Below are 15,278 nucleotides of genomic sequence, written 5' to 3' on the forward strand. Positions count from 1 at the left end.
ATGGCCACATCTTAACTTGACAGAAGACCCTCATGGGGGGTAAAGGCTGGCAAGCTCCCTTTGTAGAACTTGGAGCATCCATGTTGCTTGGGGGGGAGAGGCATGCTGCTCCCAGAACTGCTTGTTTCATCTCAAGATTTCCTGTCTTTTATGGAGAGTGGCTTCCTTCCCACCAAATCCACAACATTCCTAGCATTTGTCAAGAAAAAGTGATGCCCTCCCATCTCCACCATTCCTTTACTCTGCAGGGTGGCATGTTATTAAGGGGATGGATAAAACTGTGAGCAAGGAGGTACTCTGCAGCATCTGTGCTGTGAGAAGATGATCTCTGTCATCTAGCTGCGGGAGGGATGCTCCTAAGGAGCGGCGTAGCAAGACACCAGTTCAGTAGCTGTCCCTCCTCCTTGTGCTAAATCTTCACATGGCTCTCCTTTAGGTTTGGTGTGAACAGGCATGATTTCCAACCAGATGTCTGTCTGATTTACAGCTGTGTAAATCAGGGGGGAGTCCAAGTCAGTCCTATCTTTGAGCTGTCCTGGTGTGTCGCAGACCTGCTGTGCTGCACCTGCGCTGACAGCAGCGTGCAAGGCAGCAGGGTGCAGGCAACCCTGAGCCAGCAAAGAGTGGGCTGGTAGATCTTGCTGGTGTGAAGCTGCGCATCATAGCTCAGCCTGCGCTTGCTTGGAATCAGGCCCAAGCTAATAAACCCAGCTAGATTGCTTCCAGACCCGAGCTGGCCCAGGAGGAGCCAGCGCAAATGTCGCTGCTCTGTGCTGCCTTAATTGTCTCTGATGGAATGGGCCAGCTCCAGGCACCTGTAGGACAGGAACAGAACGACCACCAGTCAGAAGCACTGAATGCACCTGAAACTGTATCCATGGGGAGGGATCTGGGCCAGGTTGTGCCCATCACTGACACATCTCCTGCTTCCCAGGCTCAGGCCCCTGGCAGGGCTTTTGCTTTCTCCTGCTGCTCTTCTATGACACACTGCAGTTGCTGTGGCTTTCACACAGAGCATGTTTATAGGGTGCTGCCGGCTGTTGGGCGGTGGGGTGGCTTGCGGGTGTCCTATGGGTCCTGCTTGCTCTGTGCTGGGCACAGAGGCTGCAGGATGTGTGAGCTGGGTGCCCGGGGCCAGGCCTTCGGCAGCAGCATGGCCTCAGGAGGCTGGGGGCAAGCACAGGTATAATTCCCTCCCGCCGGGGCAGGCACCGGGAAACCGCAGCCCCTCTCGGGGAGCCCGGGCACAGGGAGGTGCTGACCCTCTCCCGTTGCCCGCGGCGAGCGCGGGGTCCCCTGCTCCCTCCGCTTCTCCGGCTGTACGAGGCCGCTAAGAACGGCCGTGGCCGGGCCCGCGGGCGGACCCCGCTCCCCGCCGCGCCGCTGTCAAAGCCCCGAGGGGCGGCCCCGGCGGCACAGCCCTCCCCCTGCCCGCCCCGACTGGCCCGAGCGAAAGGCTGGCCCCGCCGCCGCGCCAGGGTAATGGCCCGGGCCGCCTTCACTCAGGCAGCCGGCCCTGCGGCGGGGGAGCGGGGCTGAGCCCATGAGCCCGGCGCGGCGGCTGGACGGGGCGCGGCGGGAGCCGGCGGGCAGCGCGTGCCCCCGGGCGGCCCCTCCCAGGTAGGAGCGCGGGGGGCGCGGCTGTCACGCGCGCGGGCGGGCTCTCCCTCACGCACGTCTCGGCGAGTCGCCGGTGACCCGGGGGCCGCGGCCAACCCGGCGCGAACGCCCGGTGTTGGCAAGCACGCCCCGCGGCGTTGCGTGCGCTGCCGGCCGCGTCCTCCGTTGCCTGGGCGGCCGCCGTTTGGAAGCCGCAGCTGAAAGGCACCGGCCTCGACGCAACCCCGGCCGTGTGCCGGGCTCCCCCCCCCCCCTCCTCTCCCCTCCCGGCCGGTCTCGCCTCCCTACGAAAAGCCCGGCGGCGTTGCCTAGAGAGGGCGAGAGCCGACGCGCGGCGCCGGCCTCCCCGTCCCTCGCAGGCGAGCGGCGAGGTCTAAACCCGCTTGTTTGTCCCTCCTCCGGCCGGCGCGCGCGAGAGAGCGAGCGAGCGGGGCAGCGGGCTGTGGGCAGCCGCGCGGGCGGCGGTTAACGGCCGTTGGCGGCGCGCGCGGCGGGGGCTGAGGCGGCCGCCGGCGCGAGGCTGAGGCGGTCGGGCTGAGGCGGCCGCCGGCGCTGACGCCCCGTGTGCCGCTCGGTGCAGGAGAGCGGCGAGGGCCCTGGCAGCAGCCGGACGCGGACATGCACTGTGAGCTCGCAGGGGGTCGGAAAGCCAACGCCGCCCCGGCTCGCTTCGAGGTGACCGATAAATGCCAGGGAGCGCCTCTGAAGGAACTGCCGCGGGTGAGCCGTCCCAGCAGTGGTAAAGCTCTCTTGAATCCTCAGATGTCCTTCAAAGCGCCTGTCAGCAACGGCGGTGACCGCGCGGAGCCTCAGCAGAGCCCCCCTGAAATGTCAGCGCCTCTGCTAGATTTCGTCCCCAAAAGACCCAGCATATTCGAGAGGATCCCGATTCTGCCGAGGGCGCAGGAGCTGCGATGTGCTAGAGGCTCCAAAGATTGTTTGCAGCAGCAGAAACATCAAAGCCTGAAGGGTGAGTCTAAAAACGCGTGAGCTGAGCGCTACCACCACAAATAAAAAAACCAATCCACCACCCAAACAAAAAATGCGCGACAAGCTTTTGTTCTGTTGGTTTTGCGAGGTTTTTTGCCCTCTCTTTTTGGTCTTCGGTGTATTTTCTAACTTGTTTGTTAAACTGCAAGCTTTCAAACTGTTTTTTTTTCCTTGCCTGTGCACCTTGGAGGCACAGGATAAACCAGGCTGTTCTCAGCTGATGGGCAGCAGAGCGATTCTCAATATTCTCTAAGAAATTCCGAGACTGGCATCTTCCTTACTGTTGTTCCAAAGCAACTGCTGCTCGGTTTGGTCGCTTCTCAGAGGTGGTTGTTTTGAGGATGGTGCTGAACACTGGGTTAGTCTGTCCTGCGCCTGAGCGTGCGTGTGGGGTGTTTGTTTGTGAGTATGCCTGACTGACAATAAATGCCTAGTTCTTATTCAGCAGTTTCACCACGGTTGCTTGGATTTATAGTTTGTATTTCAAGGAAGTGTTACAAATGCTGGATTCAGACAGTGAATTCTCAGACTCGGGATGCCTGGTGCCTGAAAGGCACAGCGTAAGGGCGACTTCTCCTGCTTAACAAATGCCCAGTTTCATCTGTTCATTGTTAAAGTGGCGGCACTGAAGTTAGGTTAGGAGTTGCCTGCTAAAATCTTGTCACCCTTTTGAGCTAGAACTTGTTAATTGAGCTGGAATTTGTTAATCAAAACTTAGTTTTAAAATAACCCCTCCTAAGGTATCGCCGGATGGATTCAGAGGGAATTCAAGCATTCCTTTACGCTCCAAAGCCACTTGCAGAGACATATATGCACCTAAGGTTTTTAATATTAAAGCAATGTTTTTTGTAGAGTTAAAAAGGTAATTATCTTTTTATCTTACACTAATAAGATTAAAAAAGAGAGTAAGGTATTTCCCACTAGGATTTTTCAGTGCATCCCATTCTGTCATCTTCTGAAAAGTAAAAGTAGGCTGTGTGCCCTTGGACTAGTAACATTTTCTTTTGTGAGCTTGTTACCTAGGGTGATGGCACCTTTTATTGCCATAAAGTTATGTTAATGAACACCTCAATCTGTGCAAGGTCAGTCCTGCAAACTGTAGGATGTGTTTGTTCATCACCAGTAAGTACAGACAGAGTGGAGCAGCAGGTTATAAATTACCTTTTTTATTTTTTCTGTTTGTTAATGCTGCAATTCCCCCCTCCTGATTTAAAAAAAAAAGAAAAAAAAAAGGTTAATGTTTGGCAAGAATGAAATGAAGCTGTGTTACACAGAACCAGGTTTGGAGGAGGGAGAAGGAGGATTCACAAAGTGGGAAGGGACAGCTATGAGCTCTAGTACTGCTGTGCTGCTGTGACTGCTGCCTGTAGAAGGGACTCAGGAGATGTTCAAGTTGCTTGTGGTCTCATAAGTGAGGTTGGTGCCACTCAACTAGGGTTGATACGAGCTTAAAACCCTATGCATGCGTTGCCATACCTGAGCAGACTGTTGGAGCAATTTCCTTTTTTATTTAACTTTTCTTTTTTGCTTCAATCTACTTTTATTCATGCTTGTTTTTCTTGTGGGTGCTGCAGAGGGCAGGGGTGTAGGGAGGGTAGAAAGAAAAGCCTAATTTTCATTTACTTGGGACTTCTTAGGGTACCTGTAGGTGGGTACTGGGAGAAGGATGCTAATTGATCTTTCCTAGCTGATCGATTTCCACTTTTTACCACTGGGAAAAAACATAATCGTGTTTTAAGTTTTGTTGCTCTTTTTTTGTTTAATATATTTTCTGTTCAGGATGTTACCTTGTGGTTGCTTCAGCATATGTGTGACTTGAGTCATGGGAGTAAGTAGGAGGTATCCACAGGCAGGATAGGGCTCATTTACTGAGTGTGGTGATTTGATGGGTAATGTTGAATTTTTCCAAAAACGACAGTACTGGTTGTTTTCCTGTTTGGCTTTTGCTCCTTTTTTTTTTTTTTTTTTTTTTTTTCCCCTCCTGTGAAGATATTTTCAGGAGAAGTTAGGGGAAGTAAAATTTGGGGCTAGAGGTTGATTTCAGATATGTGGGCTGTGCTCCTTCTGACCCGTATTAGTGTTAGCAAGTGGTCACTTGGGTGTTTTGGAGTTGTCCCACTGGATACTGCAAGCTGCCAGCCCCTGCTCAGCACCTTGTGCTCCTGAGTCAGTTCCCCAGAAATAACAGAAGTCACTCAGTTGCTCACTGTGAGCTGACTGTAAAATCAGAGCTCTGTGTTTCTAAAGTGAGCTATCCTGTGGACCGGAAAGCTGCTGATCTCTCAAGGAGTGGTGTAAACTATCTCCCAGTACCCCTGGTTCTCTCAGGAAGATAAAGGCCAAAGATGGCTGGATGTGGGTGTGATATAACAAGATAGAGCTATGAAGTAGGAATGAGAGAAATATTCACATTTACCCAGTAAAAGGTTTTGGGAAGGAGACTGATGACAGCTTGATTTCAGAGCATCACACTGTGTGTCTCAGGCTCTCCAGCCCCAGAGTACTGTGTACCCAGTAATTCCCTCTGCAGTCTGGGTTAGATTACAGAGTGTGCCTCCTGGTTTTGGTTTATCCACAGTTGAAAGCTGCAAGTAGGGAGGGTAAAAGACCCTCTTTAACAAGAGAGAAATAAATTTTTATAGTTGCCTGTAAAAATATTTTTTTTTCTAAACATGCCTTTAGTTTTTTTTCTAAATTTTTTTAAAAAATTAATCAAAATGATACATTACCCCACTAATAAAAAGGGTAGCTTTGAAGTAATCACAATGGGGAAAAAACATCCTGCTGTTGTAATGTCTCTGTGGTGTTACTCCACTGCGTTTAAGTTATGATCCTGCAAAATGCTTCCGTGACTGAGCAAGTCTTTTTACATGAAGAGCCAAACAAAAACTTGCGGGGTGGTGGTGAGGATTACTTCTGGGAATTGGATCATTTGGGTCTAAACTTTGCAGGATGGAGCTGTTGTTTGTTTACCGAAAGCATCAGTATTTTGGAATTGTGCTTCATGTTTTGTTCTGTTTGGGAGCTGTTTAAAATAACCACCCAGTTTTCACCCAGCCTCTGCCTTCTGGTATGATTGGCTGTGATAAACACCACACTTTTCTTGATCCTTGATTTCCCTGTGTGTCACAAGGCAGAGTATTTGCACCCAGGCAGTGCTTCTTACAGGCATGTGTGGTCTGCACGGCATAGAGTAACTGTACCACAAGGTATGAAGCCCATTTTACAACGTTTTCCAGGGATTCTGTGGGTTTTGTTTCTGTTTCGTTGAATTTCATGCCAGGGTATTACCATTTTGTAAGTAATGCAGGGCAAAATAGTTACTGTCAACAGGAAAGGAACGTTTGGGAAAGAAAGCTTTAGTGATGACAAAAGAGCAATCTATAAAGATGTCAAATAGCTCAGTTTTTTTAAAAAACATTGATTATGGTTGTTACCAGGAAGCACTTCTTTTCATTCTTTTCCAGTTTCGTTCAGTGTACCTAATCCATGACTCAGTAAAAATGACGAGATTTATCCTGTTAGTTGTGCCACTGGGAAGTCATCCAAATGGCCCAGACCTTTGCAGTAACCACTTCAGATATTAACTTACACTGGGCAAAACAATAAGCTGTTCAGGTTGCAGTAGTTGGATGTTTCCTTGTTGAGAGTATTTTTTTTATTCAGACAAGGAGAAAAGTGGACTGGTGTTTTTTTCTTGTTTGTAAAGCAGCTGTAGCTGCTTTTGGCAAAGATAGAACCCATGTACTGAAATGTATTAATTTTCTGAAGTTGTTGAGAAGGAGGGTTAAATCTTGCTATTGCAACCCCCTGTGACTATTCCCTTGATTAGCAGGACAGTCCTTGCATAAGTAACAGCTTACACTGTTGGGATCTTAAGCAAAAGCATATGGTTTAGTTGTATGACTTATTAGGTGCATCGACTGGTCTTGAGCCTGATTCGGCCGTTTTCTTTCATATGCCTTGACTGTGTTCACCTGAATTTTCCCACTGGAGCAAATGGGACTGCCTAGAGTTGATAAATATTATATGGGCTGATAAGGAGACAGGGAATGGCCTCACTGGTATGGTGATCTCTAAACTCCCTCATTTCTGTATAAAGTTGTACTAATAATTTTTGTCTTTCCATAGTAGTTCTCTTGTTTGCTGCATTTTAACTCTGATACAAAAAGGAAATGTAAAGGTTTATTTGAATAGAACTTGCAATTAGAGATCTTATTTATTATTTCATGGTCGGTTGTCTTTGTTTTGTTTTGGCTTATTGTGATAAGGAGAGATGGAGAAGAAACTGCAGACTGGAGAATGTGTGCATAAAGTCATTTGGGAGAAATTGTGACTGTCCCATACTCCCTTAACTGGCTAAAATGCTTGCTTGTCTAGAATAGGGACATAACTTTTAGTTATTTGATGCTGAAAGAAGTTCTAATAATTTGTGTTGCAAAATCAGAGTTAGTGAATTGAAGATGACCCTTTCGTTGATTTGATTTAAAGGAGCTTTAATTATATATAATAATTAAATTCATTGTTATTTAGGATTGGTAGTAGAGAATATTTAGTAAATACAAACCAGAAGATCTAATGATTGACTTGTTACATAAGAGCATTCAGTACTTGTAAAGGTAAAAAAAAAAATCATCTGCTGCAGGAAAAAAAGAGCTATTGGAAAAAATGAAGGCAATACATACTGTATCTCTCTTAGTATTTTGTAGAAATATATGGTATAACAAATAATGTCAGATTGCAGGAAATGTCTGGTGTGTGAAAGAGTTTTCCTTGAAGGAAAAGAAAAAAAAAATAAATTACTTGTTCTGACTTTAAAATGTTACATTAACACTTGGAATGAAAATGGAGATTACAGAGTACTCTGTTAAGTGGGATGAATAGCTTTTAAAAAAAAGTTTTAAATCTAAATCGTGCAAGTGCTTAAGTATGTGCATTACTATGTTACTGTCAGTAGTTTCACCAGCTACATATACTTTGGACTTGGAATATTATAAATTATGCATTCAACTATATCTAAATAATTATTTATGTTAGAGTTCAACCCTGTATACATACGAACTGTTGAAGTATATGCTGAAGATTTTTAGTAGATTTGAGATTATATTCTGTAAGTGCTTTAAGATTCTATTTAGTAAAACTACTAAATGTAATGTGTCTTCTGGGAGATAGTACTTCTGCATTGCAACAAATTTGGTTGGTTGTTTTTTGCTTGATTCTGTTTTGTTTTTCCACTTTCAGTCAGCAAAGATAGTACGTTAAATAGGAGGGACAAAATTATACTTTATTAATATCAGTAGGAGTCTTGCCACTAACTTTAGCAAGGCCAGTGTTTCAATCTTAATATTACAGAAGTTCTTTATCCTGTGTACAGGGAAAAGCTTGTAGAAGAAATAACAACCTTGTATTAAGTCCATCTGTAAGGTAAGAAGTGGAGTAACACATGAACTACGAAGAGAAACTTGTAGTGCTGTGAATATAATTTCCATGTTCAGTACCATGATTACCATTATTCTAGAAATATGAACCTCTGCTGTTTAGTGATTTTTAGAAGTGTTGAAGATGTCGATGGCAGGGTAATTGGAGAGGGAATATAGATGTAAACTGCTCCATTTTGTACTCCAGGTTTCTATCATTATATGTCAACAGGCTTGAACAAGACGTGCAATCTAGTAATCATTTCACAGCGCGTGAAACTGCTTTTAATAGAGTGTTGTTTTTCTTAGCTTTGTTTTTCTCAGCCACCAAACATTGTTTCCCAGCACACTGATGTAACTCAAAGAATACAGGGTTCCAAAGCGAGGGCAGTGCTCACTAACTGTGGTACAGAGTAATCTTGCCCTACAAATGTGCAAACAATAGCAAAAGTATGTGTTTCTGAATATGGCACAGCTGTTACCTTCTCCTGAGAGCAGGGAGCATTACAATGACATAGACAGAATGACCAGTTAAAACCACTCATGCCATTTTATTGCATTTAAATGGGGCGTGTAAAAAAAGCCAGGGCCTGTTCTTCCATTCAGATAAGTATCAGTTCAGACTACTGCTAGTACTACCTTTCTGCAGCACAGGTTTTAAAGAATAGAGGCAAAGAATTCCCCTTTTTCCTTCCCCTGCTATTACATTTCTGGCACCCTGCATGTGAAATCTCAGTTTGAACCTGGAACTTTCTGTTCTCAGAACCTGTGCTTCACTAGTAACCTGGAACAAGGATTACTTTTTTTTTTTCTCTCCCTTTTTTTTTAATTACAGTCCTTAGTTTGGATATATTAAACGATTGTTAATGGCTAAGATTATTTGTCAGAAAGAGAGCACTTGACAAACAGATGAGACATTGCCACTGCTGTAGTAGGAAATAGATCCAAAGTCTGTGTTTTAGGTTATTTTAAGGTATGGAGCAGCTTTTTTTTTTAGCAATTTTATTGGCTTGAATCTAATAATTAAGTCTGACATTTCTCTCCGTTTGCATAGTAGCTTGATAAGGAGCACTGGAATCTACCCAATCAAATTTATTCAAAAGGTTAAATGGATGCATGTCATCTTAAACTGCATTTAACTCTGACATTTGTGTGAGTGATAAGAAGAGGACTTTGAGAGTTACAGAGTTTTCAGGTATTTTAGAATGAAGGGAAAGCATTTTTTTGCATATTTAGCCAGAAGGAAAAATGACACTAAGGCGACATCATCAAATTCTGTAAAACTAACTTTTTAATACAGATCTCCATTGTTGTTTTAAGTGCTTAAGGGGTTGGTGGTTTGGTTTATTTTGGAACTTGCTGAACTATATGAAGTGTGTCTCCAGGGGCCTGGTATTTTTAATACCTAGTAGAAGGCTGTATAACAGTAGATGATGTATTTTGCCTGCCTTCCAATGCTGTAAATAAATTACACGTGCTGGCTTGGGAGAGTGTATCTGACGTGTAAATCAAAGGCTAATATGAGAGGAAAAAACCCAATTAAGTGATATCTTGTAACCAATTAGGGATTTTTATTCGTTTATCTATAATCAAGAGATACAAGAGCAATAATATGTATGAAAACATTAACATGAGGTACTTACCAAGAAGAGGTGGAGGGTCCAGGATTATTCTAAATAAGTGTTGTGACTTGCTGCTTTTTCATAATTTGCTGTGGTTAAGTCACTAAATACTCAAGTCAACAATCCCCTAGGCAAGGAAAGATAATATAATTTTAAGCGTATTGTAAAAATTGAAATTTGGTAACTTCCACTCTATAATCCTATCTAAGTCTTGGTTGTAATAAAAAGAAAATACAGAGACATGTGTCAGTTTTGGACCACAATCTTTTTTTGAGTTTAAAGAATGATAAATATGGTTAAAGTAAGCAATACAACAGTTTATTATTATGAATGTTTTGCTAAATACTACATGCTTAACACAATCCCCATTCCTTTATAATAAGTTTAAATATTAATTCTTTGGAATGCTAGATGCCTAAAGCTAGATAGAAACACTGTGCAGTTTCAGATATCTAGGAATGGGCTTGTGAAACAGGATATTTAACTGGGAGAGATGAGTAGCACATTTCAGAGTTATTAGGGCAGAACAACAGCACAAGAGGATGACTTCTAAAAAAATAGTTATAAAATTATTTTCTGTTCATGAGGCTTGAATACCTTAGACGTATTTATTTGAAATACAAGAGTAGATTTCCTATGTATTTATGTTCTAGATGGCATTTTTTTATTATTATTCTGTTTAAATTCTTTTTAGCTGCCTGCCCCTCTCTAAAGCAGCTGGCTTTGATTTAACCTGAATCCTTCACGGAGAGCAAATGATCAGTCGCTTACAATGACTGTATGCTGTGCTTTTTGATGGAACATCTCCATAGTGGCAGGCACTCAAGAGAGAAGATCAAATAGGACAGGGAGGGTCCTAGAGGGAAGCAACGTTTTGCATTCAGAAGGACTCGTTTCACCCCCAAACGGTTCTTGCATACTGTTCCTTATGCAAGTCCTGCCTACTTCCCAACCCCCATCTATGCTGGACAGGGAAGAGAGAGTTAAAGTGAGAACAGATAAAAGGGAAATGTCTGGTTTATTTCCCTTGATTTTCTGGGAAAATCCCAGAAAGGATTTAACATGAGGTTTCATAACTCCTGCTTTGCTCTGCTCGCCCTGCTGAAATTGCAGGGAGCTGTAGCATTGACTTCAGGAGGAGGCCAGTACTGAAAGTTTTTTAAAATCCCATCCATGCTTTTATGAGGCACAGAAGATCAAACTGTTAAACTCTCTCCCAGAGACAAAAGTGTGCAAGCAAAAGCAGCCTAGTGGCTCGGATGCCAAGGTCAGCCAGCACAGCACACAGACCTTTACTTTTCCTTCCTCTTCAGGACCTTGAATGGATCTCAAGCTGGTGTGGTCTGCTGTCATGTTAATCAAGCAAAAATGGTGAAGGCAGAGAGACACAACACAAAGATTGTGCCAGCAGTTGACATGGCCAAGTAAATAAATGTTTGAGTTGATGAAAATTAGTGTTACTTGGACTCTATTCTAGGCTGTACCACTTACTTGTATGATTTTGGGGCAAGTCTGCGTGCTATTGGTGGTACTTCTCCTGCTAGAGTGAAACAGAGTGTGGTGTGGAGAAAGACAAGCCAGTATTGGAGCCAGAAGCAGTGCAGTTGTTTCGACACACCATCAGAGCCAGTTTAATTTTCTATTCTGGGGAACAGAGTTTGTTAGTTCAGGTGCTGTGTTCAGGTGATGCAGCTGTGCTCACTGATCTGATCTGGTGGTGTTGCAGGATGCTGCACTGCAACATAGGACTATATCAGTCTGGGATGGTAGTTGTTTGAGTGTGGCTTCACACCCTCTACTCAGTGTGGGCATGGACCAGAGTTCTTTCTTTGCTATGTGAACTATGGTGCTTGCCCTTGTTGGTAACTCTTCTCGAATGCGAGTGCTGAAAAGTGCAAAATACATCTTTGTTATCTTTGGGAGAAAAAGATTTTTAATGGAACATTTTAGTCGGACTTCTTGCTGATTGGCATCTAGTTGATGCTGCTAGTTGCAGAATTGTTGCTGAGGAACAAATTCTCCCATTTATTTTAGTGCTTGACACACACTGAGGTGAAGGAAGGGAGGCTACACTGAGGGAGCTGTGCTGGAAATAGCCAATAGTGAGTGTCTGTTGGGAAGAAACTCTCTCTCCTGGTTTGCTGGAGGAGGTTTCCCTTGCCTTCCAGCAGATGGAAAAGTCTCTTATAGCTGTTGTTCTTGAGGCAGAAACCTGGAGGATTGTATGCCCTCTGGGTTTGAGGTGCAGGTAGCTAATCCAAGATTCCTGCAGATTTAGATGCAGCTGAGGCTATGTCCAAGCACTTGAAGAAAAAGCAGCACTGAATTCCTTTTTTCTGGAGATCTGGTTGTTGTAATGTTCAGTTTCCTTAAAGTCATCAGAGCTGGTTTGTGTTCAACTGAAACTGAGCTAGTCTGATTCCATTATCCCTAGCTCTGATGCAGATCTGAAGTAATGCCATTTTAAAACTGAGACTAGATAAAAAGGAGGCGGGCAGACTTGAGTCCTGAAGGCTAATGCATAGCAGTTTGTTCTGGAAGTATGGACTCAGTTTGCTTGGGGAAAGAAAAAGAAGTCTCATGTTTTTAATCTGAAGTTTTGTTTCTTATTTTTTCCTCTTGCTAGCTCACCACAAATTGGCTTATCTTCTTTCACTTTGAGTTCTTAGCTATTCGATAAGGTTTGCTCACTTGTCATATTTTTATGGGGATAATCTGCAGACTGAGTAGCTTTTCAAAACAAAGATCCCCATGTGTTTCAGCATCTCTCTGATTTGAATGGGTATGTAGGAAATTTAAGGGGATGTTTACCCCTAGAGCCCACTTGGACCTTCCTTGCCCTTAAGTCTCAATAACTTATTCTTTCTACTCTCTTAGTCTCCTGGCCTCTGTCTTTTACTTTGTACAACTCATTGGTTTGTTTTTAAATAAAGGGCTGTACTTTATTTGAATTGTGGGCTAAATATGTGGAAGTATGGCAACTGGTGTAAATAGCTTTTGGTCTGCTGAATGTGTAAACACTCAAAACCTGTTAGGGTGATTTGGTTAGCTTTTATTGGAAACATTATTTATATGAGATCTACTTTCTCTTACTATGCCCTGTCAGAAGCTGTTAGGCAGAAATTAATGCATGAATACTCTGACTGCTTTGTCAAAAATAACTTTTATGCCTATTTACTTAAAAGTTTGATTTTCACAAGTGCATACGTTTTGTGAAATTAGTCAAAAGCCAATATAAAGGGGAACAAAATCTAGAAACTGAGAGTGAACCATGGGAATGACTAATGATCAATAGTATTTTGACCCTGAAAGAATGATACCATTGGCTTATAAGTACAGTTCATGTGGCAAGTTTGAGTTAAAACACTTGTGTTTTGCAAAGGCTTGCTGCTTTGGTGGTACCTAGGTTAGATTTCTCAAAATGGCACTAACCTGTTTGGGGAACTTTCCTTACTAAGGGTTTGTCTTAATGCCAAAAGTAGAGTTTTTATTAGCTGCTGGAGAAGTTGCTGGGAGACTTGAAAATTAAGAACAGTAAACATTAGAGGTGGTAAAGATGTTTTATGTATGGGGTAGATGTTTCAGCAGCAAGCTGTTGCTCTGAAGTGACAGGGAAGTAGTTTCAGAACGTAGATAATACGAGACTTTAGAGGAAACTTTGTAAAAATACACCCATCTTATAACCAACTGGCATTTAGGTAAAAATCGACTACAATACTAACTACTACTAGAGAAAATAGTCTGGAAGGTTGTATATAGCTTCCAGTGTGAAGTCCTGATTACAGCACTACCGCTTAATGAGCAACTCAGATTTTGAATACAAGGTAGATACAAGAAGGGCCTTCTAAACATGGAATCCTCTAATTTATAGATCAGAGTTAAAATTCATGTGCATGGTGTCCACATATCCTTCAGAGGCATCAGTCTTGTTCTGCTTGTATGGAATAAAGTCTCCTGTTGTATCCTTTCTGAAGCCAAGTGTGGCTGTAGGTTTTCCTTATTGGTGGAGGTCTCTTGAACTGTAATACTCCAGGATTCTATCCTGCTTTACTGAACAAAGTTCAAATCCCTCCTTCTCAGAGGAAACATAGTCAAAAAAACCATGTCAAAAAAATTGTCAGAAAACACTGGTGTTTCTGGTCATGTATTTGTCAAGAAAACACCAAGAAGGCATACAATATAAAACAGACTGAGTGAAGGGCTTTAAGAGCAGCAGTTGGGAAAGCCAGTGGTGGGACAACCAGTCATGGAAAATGATTGATTTTTATGTGCAAAGCAGTTGTGAAATGTTCTGTGGCATTCTGGGGACATGCCATTGCTAACAAATGATTGCCTGTTGGGGATAGAAAATGCCAACCATTGTTCTGAAGAAGGAAATAGCCTTATTGATACTGAATTAGGCTCACATTGAATTATTAATATTATTCATTCACAGTGCATCCTGTTTTCCAAATATGAAAATTAACTGACCATACTGAAGTCCTCCAGCATTATTTGCCTTTAAGTGTTGGTCATATCTACATTCTTACAGTGCAGGTGGAGTTTAGGCTGTTTTGAACTGGGGATATATTGTGATGGAAACCTGCATTAACATCGCAGCTGAAGGAAGTTATTCTGCTTCTTGAAAAAGTTCATCAAGCTTGTTCTTGTTTATAACATGCCTGAGAGTGAGACTGGCAGAGGTAAATGTGTTGGTAGATTAGATTTAAGCTTCTGGGACACATTTTAAATCATCCCATGTAATGTTGATGACAGAAAATTAGTGGTATAGGAAACTAATGTTGCTTTTTGAATGGAGAAAAACCTGATTTGTCTATAGAAATTGAGATGTGCACCAGAGAACAATATCTTTTGTATACAACTGCAAGTTTTGTTTCCAATGTAATCTAATAGTTTCTAAGGAAATCCCGACAGAAAATAGAAAATCACTGCTAGTTAATTTTGTCTGTTGCTTCAGATTAAGGGAATAATAAATAAAAAAGTGACTGGCATGTGACATGAATTTCCACAGAATGACAGAATGTTAGGGGTTGGAAGGGACCTTGAAAGATCATTTAGTCCAATCCCCCTGCCAGAGCAGGATCATTTATGCTAAAATTTTGTAAGGAAGCATTAGGAACAGAATAATAATTGTTTTCATACAAACACATGAGACTGCACCTGGGCATGTATAATTAGTTTTCACTGATGAGAGGCTCGATGTCCTGGAAAGCAATGACACTGACAAGGATTTGGATGTCCTACTCCAGCGGTATGAAAAAAATCCATTTCTAATAGGGTATGAGGTGATAGGATAACTTGTTATAAAGCTTAAGGAAGTGATACAACCTTTCTGTTAAGCATCACTCTGGCTGCAGAAAGACAGATTAATGCTCACTTAAGTGGCTTTGAAAAATCAAAGGATTTGGAGAAGAACTGAAAGATGCAACTTGTATGCGATACTGGTGGACTAATGGAAGATCAGAGGCAATCTAGTCAGTTCTGGAGATGTACTAGAGAAGAAAATATGTGATTCTTGAGGGGTCTTCAGTGTGCAGATAAATGCAGAGCAACACCTCATGATTGGAAACTTGAGCTGAGAAAGATCAAACAAGAAGGAAGACCCGTGCTTTGACTGCAAGGATAATTA

The 15,278-nt window shown here is 43.0% G+C and overlaps 1 protein-coding gene across 1 annotated transcript in view; it reads left to right on the forward strand.

Annotated features, from left to right (window-relative positions):
- Positions 1–2,238: 2,238 nt before the first annotated feature.
- The window catches only part of GLIS1 (GLIS family zinc finger 1), a gene marked incomplete at both ends in the record, with an annotated part of 198,824 nt that continues 185,784 nt past the window's right edge, over positions 2,239–15,278 (forward strand). The window contains one exon of the mRNA XM_084266375.1: positions 2,239–2,590. Coding sequence (XP_084122501.1) covers positions 2,239–2,590 — 352 coding nt within the window. The remainder of the gene's footprint in view (positions 2,591–15,278) is intronic.

Source organism: Gallinula chloropus (genome assembly GCF_964237585.1).
Source record: "Gallinula chloropus genome assembly, chromosome: 6".
NCBI classification, from domain to species: domain Eukaryota; kingdom Metazoa; phylum Chordata; class Aves; order Gruiformes; family Rallidae; genus Gallinula; species Gallinula chloropus.